General features: G+C 41.1%; 1 protein-coding gene and 1 long non-coding RNA gene across 3 annotated transcripts in view; both read right to left on the bottom strand.

The window, feature by feature from the left end:
- Nucleotides 1-12,055, bottom strand: part of LOC148103557 (uncharacterized) — a 134,992-nt gene that overhangs the window by 120,983 nt on the left and 1,954 nt on the right. The window lies entirely within an intron of this gene.
- LOC148103559 (myelin-oligodendrocyte glycoprotein-like) lies at nt 640-3,734 on the bottom strand. Of its 2 annotated transcripts, none has more exons than XM_087838798.1 (3): nt 3,645-3,734; nt 2,107-2,446; nt 640-1,399 (listed from the first exon to the last, which is right to left on the bottom strand). In XM_087838798.1, exons 1-3 carry the CDS (start codon nt 3,732-3,734, stop codon nt 1,206-1,208), a joined length of 624 nt encoding a protein of 207 aa, XP_087694924.1. In that variant the 3' UTR covers nt 640-1,205. The 2 variants fall into 2 exon arrangements, with proteins under 2 accessions (XP_087694924.1, XP_087694923.1); XM_087838797.1 differs by lacking the exon at nt 640-1,399 and adding an exon at nt 1,429-1,868 and having other exon boundaries at nt 2,107-2,469; nt 3,662-3,734.

A 12,055-nucleotide genomic window follows, 5' to 3' on the forward strand; every position in this document is an offset into this window, starting at 1 on the left:
AGATATATTACAATATATATTAGCAATAATATAGATGTTGCAGCTCCTCCAACCTACGGCCGCGGCAGGCTAAACATGAGGACACAGATGACGCGCAACAATAAACACATAAAATACACTTCTGTACCATTTGCTCCTTTTATTCCACATGCAACTGTCCAATATACAAATCAGCGCCTGGGATTAACTATTAAACAAATGCACAGACCACAAACAAATAACTGCAACTCACCAATAACTGCACTAACTACTATGCCAAATTACAACTTGGCCTATGGCATCAATTAGTGCACAAATATACAAAAATCATCAAGTTACAGTCAAAAATACATCCAAATCATTCAAGGTGAAGTCACGACTGACACAAACAATAAGAATAATAAGAGCAAAATTCAAGCTTACACAACTGAAGCTGGAGGTTGTTTTGGTCACTTTAAAGCTGAATTGACAGGAACACTGAGACATGTCAGTAATGCTGCTGCTGCTTTAATGTTGATAGATGCTATTGGCTTGTTTGTAGCCACAGAAAAAAATGCTTTTTTTCCCAGACTGTAGTGTCAGTGAAGTCAGGGACCTTTAAGTTAAGTTAAGTTTGTTAAGTCAGGGTATCTGTGCGTTTTTAGACTATTTCTGTCTGTGATCAGCAGGAGATTCATAATTCAGCTGTAGAAAGATCTCAGACATTTGATTCTGCGGTTCACTGGGAGGACAATGTGAATCTCGACTGTGTTGTTTATAATTTCTATAGATCAAAAGAGCAACAACACCACCAGTATTGCACCATTAGTACCTGTTTCCCTGCTCCAAACAGTGTGAAACCCTCCCAATGTCTTTAGACTTTAACAGGATCTCTGAGAAGCAGAAATCACATATTCAGCACCATTCCCTTTTCTTCTTTTACAGATCAAATCATTCAGTACAAGAACAAACACACCAAAACTGACAGACTCACTACCAGTCCCACAAACCCTCCATGTCCTCCTGGAGGACCTGCAGGTGAGAAGAAGGTGTGAGCTGGTGGTGAGAGAAGAAGAAAATCCAGTATTTCAGTCAGTTTTTCATTCACAGAAATAAATCCCCTTTATAAAAACCCTGAAAACTAAATTTTGGGCTCTTTTCATGATAAACACATCCTCAGATCATCTGTTTGTTCCTGTGCTGAGTGACACGCTGGGAATTTGGAGCAACAGAAGGAGACTCAGAGCTCAGGTGGAAAAGCTCTGAGGCATTTCAAACATTTCAACAGGAGGCTGGTATGAATCCTGATCCTGCTTCTTATGTTTTCTGTAGATCAAACATCCAGACACAGCAGCAACAAGAAGCACAGCGGAAACTACCAGACCAGCTATTAGTCCAACAGATCCACTCTTCTCTCCTCCATCCTCCGTGTGTGACTGACCTGCAGGTGAGAAACAGGTGTGAGGTGTCAGCTGTCAGGTAGGTGATGAGTGGAGAACAGAACAGAATCCATTTCCTCTTCAAACTGCTGTCAGACATTATCTACTGCACTCTGATGTCACTCTCTGGAAGCAGTCCTGCTGTTTCCTGAGGAGGAGGAGGATGAAGTTCATTCTCAAGTGTCAGAGTGGCATCAGGAATCTTTGTGGAGTGTTGGTGACAGCTGTTTTCTTCCGGGTCATTTCTGTCATTGTGTTCATCAGCAGGAGATTCAGAACTCAGAAATCTCTCAGACATTTCAATCTGTGGTTCAGTGGTGGAGCAATATGAGTCCTGGCTACGTTGTTTATATTTTCTGTAGATCAAATAACCAACAAAGGCGCCACCAGCAAGAAGAAGGAAGAAAATAACAACTGGAAGACCAACTTTCAGTCCAAAAGATCCATCCTCTGTGTCTCTTCTTGTCTGACCTGCAGGTGAGAAACAGGTGTGAGGTGTCAGCTGTCAGGTAGGTGATGAGTGAAGAACAGAACAGAATCCATTTCCTCTTCAAACTGCTGTCAGACATTATCTACTGCACTCTGATCACATCACTCAGACCAGATGCTTTCTACAAAGTCTCATCAACAACATCTTTAGAAACAAACATCAACAACCAGGAAGCAGCTTCACCTCTGATCACACACACACTCAACTCTACTCACTCACCTGGAGGATCAACAACTCTCAGGTAGATGCTGCTGATGGGGTCAGTCTTCAGATGAGCTCTCTTCTTGCGGTTTGTTCCTCTCATGAAAACACGACACTCGTATGTTCCGGTGTCATTAGTCGTCACATTCATCATCCTCAAAGACACGTCTCCATCCTTCATCTGTCTGTCCTGCAGATCCACCCGGTTCTTAAAAGATGGATGCTGCTCTTCTGGTTCAAACTGCTCATCTCGGTACAAAAGGACATATTCTTCTCCCAGGTCAGGTCTGCTCCACTCTACAACTATAATGTTGTTGTTGTTTGGAGCTCGACATGTCAGAGTGATGTTCTGTCCAGACTCAGCTGTGATGACTTCTTGGTCTGATAGAGGAAACGACACAAAGCAGAGATTTTAAAAAAAACCCAGACGTGAGCATGTCATCACATCGCACCCCAGTGAATTAACCTGGGTTTATCCCTCTATAGATTTTATCAGGTTGTGTGGCTGCATCTGCCAAAATGTGTGCGTCCCCCTCCTATAATGCACATTAGCAAGGTTTCCTTTTGAAACTAAAAACTAAAGATAAATACACAGATCTTTTTCAGTAACAGGGGGTTTCAGAAATTTGCAAGTCAGTTCTGTTACTGTGGTTTTTGGTTATAATCTGATTTATTTAGCAAATAAACCTTTGAGGTAGCACCTCTAATGTGCATTATAAAAGGATAAACCCAGGTTAATTCACTGGGGTGTGATGTGATGACATGATCACGTTTGGTTTTATAGTATTCAAGTCTTTGTCTGAACAAACTATTCCCAACATGTTATTGCAGTGCAACGTTTAAGGTAAATAGTCTAATATCTAATATTTAAATGCATTCACGGAAAAGAGTGTGATGTTTTTCAGCTTTTGCGATTTATTGCTGCGACTTCAGATCAGGCTACAGAAACAGAGGTACCGGTGTTGTGCCAAAAAGTGATTTCCAGTGTTTCTGTGTATTGTTTATGTGTAATATCTTTACGTATGTTCGTAAATAGACTTCGGTGAACGGGGTTTACAAAGGGGTTACATAAAGAATACATAAAAGTCACTGCCAAAAACTGATTGCGTCTTCTATCTTGTTACAAGAATGTTGTTTGTGGCTCAAGATGACTCTATGTCACCCATAAGGGATGCATTTTACATATGTTTAACATATTATAGCCCAACAAGTTACTTATAGCACTTTAAATATCAGCAATCGCTTTTTGGCAAATACCGGAAATCAGTTTTTGGCACAACACCGGTCGATGCCTGAGAATGGCTGGTGTGTCGAGGGTGGAGTCGGAGTCAGTTTGGAAAAGTTGCTTTTTTTGAGAATTTGCATTAAGTGATAACCCCACTCTTTCTTCATACGTTAAATGTGCAGTTCTTCCCACCCGTAACTGAATCAGAATAGGTGAAGCGATATTTAAGTGTACTTTTACAAACTTTGTATAACCGATCTACAGTGATATAGTAATGTCAGACTGGTATAAATTGAACACCAACAAACGCACCGAGGAGGAACGTCTTAACAAATAACCTCAACTTACCGTTAAACGCAGACACCAAAACCACAGTGGAGATCGAGAGGAGTGCAGCGAGAATCAATGGCATCGCAGCCATACTTCCTTTGCATTAGATTCGTCGAGGAAGCATAAAATTCCACTTGGGCACCGGTAACGTGACAGGGCACCGTACGCTCCAGTGCGGGGCTCCACCCCTTACGTCCTACGCCTCGAAATGACATTTGCCGTCGCCATCTTTGTTCCAAAAAGGACTTGAGAGTGGTCAGGGCGAGCCTGAACCTCTCTCCACAGTCCGTGGTGGGACGCAGACGTTTCACCTGCTTGTCTTGTTCCATTGGTATATTCCAAATATATCTAAAAATAATCTCCCAATCTGAAAATATAAAGAAAAGCCGAAGCAGCGCGGACTCACAGCACTGACGGGGAAGTCCCGACTGAGGGAACAGCTGACTGTGGTTGGTGTTTTCTGCACTGGGAGGAGGAGCTAACGTTTTGGCCCAGCTGGTTTCTGAAGTCACGCGGAACCAATCAGACTGGGATTCAGTTATGGCTCATCTGATAGACATTCATGCTCCAGAGTCTCCACCCGTGGAAAACAAATGTCGAAATACAAACAGAAGCAAATGAGAATATAAATAAAGAAATTTATGTTATTTTCTAGTTCATCCTAAAGACACACACACACAGGTGGTTAAAATGTTCTGATTGTCATATGTTATTCTCTTTAGTTGTAAAGTGATCTGTGCCCTAGTCTGCAATGAGACAGTGCTGGTGAGAGTAGTTATTCCTCCGTTACACCACAAGAGGGAGTATCTCCTGAAATGAGGAGCTTTAGTGCGCGTAAACAAGCCACTCGCCATACTGCAGTGCGCCTAACAAAAGCTGTGTGAGACTGTGTAACGGCGTAGATTTGGCATGGACGGAAGGGACATGTCCCCACCAATAATTTGATCTCTTCGAGTAAAGAAAATCAAACCCGATAGTAAGAAAAAGCGATCTGTCAGTGTCTCATTCACCCAGCGGTGCAGAAAGAGTTAAATTACGTTCTCTACTGGAGGACTAGTCATGTGACAAATATGGCAAACGTGATTGGCTGTGCCTTTCAGGGAGCCCTGTTTAGTTTTAGCAGCAGTGTTGCCAACTTAGCGACTTTGTCGCTATATTTAGCCAGTTTTCAGACCCCCTAGCGACTTTTTTTTCTAGAAAAAGTCGCTAAAAAAAAGACGTGAAAGCGCATATCGCTTTTACTCTCAACAAGCAGCGGGTGCTGTAACGCAGTCAGTTCTTCTTTTACTCTTATGCTGTTTTGTGGATCAGGTTTAAAACTACGTATAAACACTCACACACAAAGTAACTCCACCAGAGTGCCTATTTCGGGTCACTTTTGCCGGTCCAAGCCGGGGTAAAGGAGCAGGGTTGGAATTGTGACATTACAAAAAACAATAATTGCTAAAAGAAATTTAATTTGTAGTTCTAAATAAACTCTAAATGCATTTAGGACGTTTTTTGCTCACTTTATGTCTCGTCCATGATGTTATTTCTCTCTCCAGCAGCGTAGGTTACAATTACATTAGCATGACCAATTATGCAAATTAGGTGATGACGTCATTTAGCGACTTCTAGCGACTTTTAGGACAACCAATAGCGATTTTCCTTACTGAGGAGTTGGCAACACTGGCTGCAAGGAGGAAAGGAGGACGGCAGCACAAAGGAAGAACCTGGATATAAGAAAGTATTTTTCAAAGAAACCTGTAAGTCACTTAAAGCCAAATTAACTCATAAAATGTGTCCGTCATAATACCGTTACAGGCTATGCTAGGCTTTGGCCCACATCAGTCTAAAATTGTATGTAACCATGAATAACGTGTTTTGGAAACTAACTGCACAACATGCAGCACTATCAGTTCTCTCAGTCTCAGAGTAGCATTTCTAATTTTGATTGAAACTGTCAGAGAAAACGGCAGCCTCGAGCAGCCAGGATATTAGTTTACAGACACTGTTAGAATTACATATCTAACGTTAAATGTTGGTGACACAATAATTTCATCGTAGTGGCACTGACATATTCATAGGGTTAATTTTTGAGACAAAATATCATGAGGTAGTCAAGATTTTGCAAATATTCCAACTTGTAGTGCAGTTTGCACAAATTGTTTTTAAAATGCACTCAGCCTACAAACATTACTGATGAGTCAAGATCTGCACAAATTGACAGAAACACTGAAGCTGCTCCACAATTTATTCTTATTGTCATGTTTGTCCTATTTGTCAGGTGACAGAAGAACCAACACAAAGCTCAGAGAGTAATGGTGACACAAGATCACAGGTGAAGTTGATAATTTTGTGGTAATCTTGGATGAGTAGTTTTATGGACAGAAACCATCAGGTCATTCAGTGTTTCCTTAGTGCTAATGTGTCAGAGATGTTGGTGTAACTGAAGTAATGTTGTTAAGTCCTTAAAGTCATATTCTTTTATTGTCATGACTGTATTTGAAGCTATTTTTATTTTTGTATTATACCTGATTTATATGGAATATGGCTGAAGTTACCTAAAGCCTAAAATACTTAGTCAGTCATTTGTTTAATAGTAATTTAACATTATATAATTCACATATAAAACTATGAATTGTAATTTTAAATAGTTTAAAAGCACGTAGAATAGCATATGTAGGCAAGTATATTTCTGCTTTTACCAAGAAGCAAAGACGAAAAGGAAAAAAAAAAGAAACAGGGCAGCGTTCGGTGGTTGAATCATCCGTCCCCACAAATGCCAAAACCAAAGCTACGCCCTTGGTACTATGTCTATATATTTGCTGAATATACAGTAAAGGCGGACTCACAAAGCCACACTGGTTTCTATTCCTTTTAATCTAAATGTGCAACATAACCATGATCCCGAATTTGATACGTATTCAAAAAAATGAATGTTTCAAAAAAGGATCTGTCTGCTGCTGTAACCCAGATTGTGCTCTCTCTGCTGTGACCATATGCACATATGCAAATCTAACATAGGAGAATTAAACACACAACAATGGTAAATGGCCTGCATTTGTATAGCGCTTTACTCAGTCCCTAAGGACCCCAAAGCGCTTTACACTACATCCAGTCATCCACATACTGGTGATGGCAGCTACATTGCAGCCACAGCTGCCCTGGTGCGCACTGACAGAGGCGAGGCTGCCGGACACTGACAACCACCAGTAGGCAAACATGGGGTTAGTATCTTGCCTGAGGATATTTGGCATGCAGCCAGGAGGCAGCCTGGGATCGAACCACCGACCTTCTGATTAGTGGCTGACCTGCTCTGCCACAGCTACAGGCACCCCGAACACGATGTGGGCGAGATGTATTGAAGCGATTTAAATAATTTCACAGCTTCAGCGATAAAACAAGACAACAGGTGGCAGCATGTGTCCTTTCTTTAGACGTTATGATCACAGCCACTCTTATTCTAAACGTAAGCTGTCTGCCCTGCTCACACTTCAAAGCTCAGCGGGATCCATGCTACTCTAAACCAAAAACGCTTTTGCTGGAGTAGAGGGGACCTTATCTGGATATGTGTGGTGGTTATATTAGACAAAGGATGTCAAATATAGAGCTGTCAGGTATGGTAGGAGGAAAAGATGGAGACCACAGAGAAGATTGATGGATGTAGGAAAATAATTAATAATCCCTAATGTCTACTATTTACTATTAATTATATATAGTAGTGTCTGGATTAAAAAAGTGTATGTGTAAGAGACAGAAATACTTCATGTTAACATCAACCCATGGGCTATGTCGTATAAGACACTGGCTGACATTGCTAAGGATAGGTATGAAACCTTCATCCAACTGTGGGAACCTTGTATGAATTTTGTTAGAAAGATGGAAATCTGAGTGCAGGAGGTTTGTGTTAACTGTGTGTGTGGTTGAATATGTTTAATAAAATAAGTCTAATAGAATTTAAAAAAATCAAGCACAAGTTTATTTTCAGTGATGTGAACTTAGACAGGAATAATACACAATAATGTCGCATTTTTATTGCCTCAATCTTATAAGAATGTGTTTGTTTGTTTTCTGAGACAATTTAAAAACATTCAGCCTAACGTCATAGTTGTATAGTTGACCAGAGCTCACCTGGAAGATCTATGTCCTTGTTTCTGGAATGAGCGATTTGATCCAGACAACCAGCATTCAGTTAAAGGATTATTCTATTCTATTCTATTCTATTCTATTCTATTCTATTCTATTCTATTCATCTTTTAGGAATCGGAAGGATCTGCAGGACAGAGAGATGAAGGATGGAGGTGTGTCTTTGATTCTGAGCTAGTATGTCCAGAGGATGATACGCAGCACCAGATAAAGCCAGTGCAGCCAACTTAAAGTATAGTGTGGCTCCAACTGCTCAGTATGTCTCATTCTCTCTGAAACACCTCCCATAAACTTAAGACTCTGCTCCATCATTTCAGTATTATGCAAACCTCAGGTGAGTTTCGAAAAGTTGATTCTGTTCATCTGGACGTAACGTTTTGTAGGAGAAACGTTTTAAGTGACTTCTTCAGTCTCATGACTGCAGGTTTCCCCGATCTTATAAAAAGGTGAGTTATGTTTGCACCTTACATTAAACATTTGTATGAGTTTTGTTTGAGTCTTGAGGTACTGTTGTCTTTTCAGTTTCATTTATAAGTGCTTCGGTATAGATGGTCCTCACTTTAATTAGGTCACACTAAATACTTTGATCCACTGTGTAACACCATCTGAAAGAGTCTGACTGACAACATCCCACAATCCAGCCACACGCGGGCGAACGTTCCTTATCTGAAACATTTTTTATTAATTTTTTTTTTATTTGCACAGAAATGTACAACAATTATGGCAATCTCTACAAAGATTCTATTTTCCCAACATGAAATAGTATCAGAACAGGCTGAATTCCAACATATAGAAGATAGATAATGAACAGGAAGTACAAACAACAACAAATAAATAAATAAAATCAAACCCCAAACAGAATCAAAGCAAACAAACACAACAAAACAACAACAAACAAAGAAAAAAAGACATTATACCTTAGGGGTTTTCTAGCAGATCTAGTTCAATAATCATATGATTCAGAACCAGAGCTTGTTTTTTGTCCATAAATTTAACAGATGAGAGGAAGAGGCAGAGTTCTTTGTGAAAAGTAAAAAAGGACGGCTTTGTTTTCAGAAAACGACATTTGTCAATGAAGAATTTGTTCCTTATCTGAAACAGGAGAGGAATTTCTCTTCCGGGATGGAAACCACGCCGGCCAGAAGAACAAGGAGGGGGCTCCTGTCGCAGACCTGTCTCCTGCTGACAGCGCGTCACCACACAGTCCCGCCCCACTGCACACCTGAACACGGCCTCCCTCGTAGCACCGCCACATGCAGGCAGAGGGACACCCCTGCCCTGCTGTGAATTGCGGCCATCGCCACCCACTGTTGCTGTTCCTGCCGTTGGGACTGGATCGCCGAACGACTCGTGGCCCCCCATAGTCAGGTCCTCCAACACATGTGCGGGCTTACACGCGTTTCTTTTTCTCCTCCTCACCTTTCGTGCGTCGCTCCTCTGCGCTCACTATCCCCTTTAACAGGTCGGTCTGGCGGCTGATAGGCCACCTCGGGGAACGCCCCCACCTCACAAGGGCCTACAATGGTCTGCTTAGTCCACAGTGGATTAGAAGAATATTGTGCAACAACACTAAAATACATAATATAAATATGAGGATAAAACCATGCAAATAAAATCAACACTATGTACCAATACACACATTGGTAAAACATAAAAACACAAATTTCCACTGCGTGTCAGCCTTTAGTTATGAAGCATCACATTTAACCCTTATTACTGGTTGATTGTTGGACTGCTAGCAGTACTAAGCATAATTACTGTGCCTACTATTTTAAAGAATCATATCAACAGTGTTGGGAAGGTTACTTTTAAAATGTATTCCATTACAGATTACAGAATACATGCCCCAAAATGTATTCTGTAACGTATTCCGTTACGTTACTCAATGAGAGTAACGTAACGGAATACTTTGGATTACTTAATATATTATCATGCTGTTTACAACTACATGAATGTACTATTGCTGTGATTTATTACTGTTACTGAAGGTCCGCGGCTCCGAACCGTAGTAAAGGGACCTCTGGCTAATACGGTGGGTTCTGTGTCGGCTCGTAGCCGAAAACTAGCTTTACTTTGTTGTCTGGGTCAACTTTGCTAGCAGAGACAGAGAGAGGCGTTGAAAGGCTGCTCCAACAGAACTTATTGTTTTTGGAGGAAAACACGAACACGGTGTACAGTCGAGTCTTAATAGCTTACTTACAACTGGGCTCGTCAGGCTCTCTTCTTGGCTGCAGTGGTTATTATTATATTTACATGCTTCCAGCTCCCGTTTTTGCTCGATGACAGCTCGTACTTTTCCTTTTTCTCCCTCCCTCGCTCACAGACACATAACGGGTATGGCAGTCCATTCTCCCTGCAGCACGGACTACACTGCCTATGATGTTACATTCTTTAGAGCTATACCTGTAGCATTCTGCCTGTTAGCTTAGCACAACAACAACAAAAAGACGCTCTCTCACCCAGGAAACATGCAGAGAGAGAGCGTCACCCTGTAACCATGGCAACCGTAACGCTGCCACCTGGAACAACAGAACGTAGCTGTCAAACAAAACCCAAACAGTCCTGACCCGCCACAACATGAAACAGGGAAGTACCGCCGTGTAATCCATTTATTTCAACAAAGTAACTGTATTCTAAATACCACCTTTTTAAACTGTAACTGTAACGGAATACAGTTACTCATATTTTGTATTTTAAATACGTAACGGCGGTACATGTATTCCGTTACTCACCAACACTGATCAACAGTAGGTCTGAAACAACACATGAACCAGAGTTTAGAGCATGTTGGGAGCCTGTTAAATTGCTTCCAACTAATGAGCTTAAAGAAGAAGCATTAAAAAAACAAAAATGTGTACCTATGTGTACCACTCCTGTCTGAAACAGTTAACTCTAGTGTGCTGTTTAGGTCTGGTCGACCTGTTTTCAGTGTTTACCAGGCACATTATTCATTATTAGAGCATTCAGTAATGACAATCTGATTGGTTTACTTGAACTTGGCCAAGAAAGACTTATAAATGAGACTTCCTCTCAGTTATGTGCTGAATTTTGACAAACTCTAACTATAAACCTTCTTCAACCAGAACTTAGACTCAAAGATAAAAGCTGTTTGGCTCTTAAAGCTCAGTCTGCTCCTCTAATACAACATTTAACTCACCTTCAAGGTGCAGAATGGATTCACTGAGAAAGTTTTAAAACGAGAAATGTCATTTTAGATCAATGTATGGTGGCCCTGTGGTGCCAAACACACACATCACAATGAAATATGACGTCTGGCACAGCTGCGACATCTGTCTGCTGAATTTTATGAGGTCAAGTGTAACAGTGTGCAAAATAAAGCCCACAAGAGTAGCTGTTAGTATTATTTATTTCTGTCATGCACAAACCTTTATTTTGTAGAATATGTTTAATCTCATGTACACATTTCACCACAGCGTCAGTGACAAACTACAGCCAACAGGTGGCAGCATCTCCTTTCATGTCATGAACACCTGATAATAATCGCAGCCACTCAACCTCCATTGCTCCTCACTTGAAGGCCTGTTTCTGTTTTGCTCATATTTTAAAGCTCAGCGGGAAAGAAACAGATGTTCAGCAGCTTCCAGATGTTCTTCTAGTCAGGAATTAACAACTGTCGGGATGAAGATGCAGAAAAAAAAACAGATCAGCCAGCTTACAGAAGCACTGCTGACAGACACGCACACGCAGCTTTAGTCTTATTAAGTCTGACCACATCCTGTTCACAGAATTACACACAGACAACGTGGCGACCAGCAGAAGAGAAAGAAAGTACAGCAACGATCTGATGATGGGATTGTGAGGGATGTGCAGCTGTTCGTTTTTACGTGGCTGTTTCGGACAAACATCCACAGCAAAGAACATTAGTGAAATGAACATTTTGACCAGTTGTGTTTGTGCTGAGTCATTTATTTACAGGCTGTGACCAGAGAAGTCATCCTCTGACCGGTTTCATCTTCCTAGAAGTGAAAGTCACTGCACCAGTCCCCACAGTATCACAAATGTCTATCTACATGTCAGCAGTTTGTATCATCAGACAAACATCATTCCCAGCCTCGCTGTGGGTTCAGAAAACATAATCTTGGTAAAAAATATGAGGAAACGTGCTGAACTCTGACTTTCAGTATGAGATAAGCTTCAACTGAAAACATGACTTATCTTTACTGGCATTCAGGATAAAGTCTTCGTGAGCTGTACTCGTGGCTTCTGACTGATTAAACCAAAGTGTCTGACGGTCAGCTGTTTTTTTTGTTTTGGAAGCAAAGT

This window comes from Neolamprologus brichardi, chromosome 3 (genome assembly GCF_056152115.1).
Source record: "Neolamprologus brichardi isolate AB-2024 chromosome 3, ASM5615211v1, whole genome shotgun sequence".
NCBI classification, from domain to species: Eukaryota; Metazoa; Chordata; class Actinopteri; order Cichliformes; family Cichlidae; genus Neolamprologus; species Neolamprologus brichardi.

Coding starts and splice junctions, on each gene's coding strand:
- LOC148103559 (XM_087838797.1), bottom strand. CDS start 3,734: ATGGCTGCGATGCCATTGATTCTCGCTGCACTCCTCTCGATCTCCACT. Junction 2,470..3,661: donor TTTGGTGTCTGCGTTTAACG/GTAAGTTGAGGT, acceptor TTCCTCTATCAG/ACCAAGAAGTCATCACAGCT. Junction 1,869..2,106: donor GAGAGTTGTTGATCCTCCAG/GTGAGTGAGTAG, acceptor TCTCACCTGCAG/GTCAGACAAGAAGAGACACA.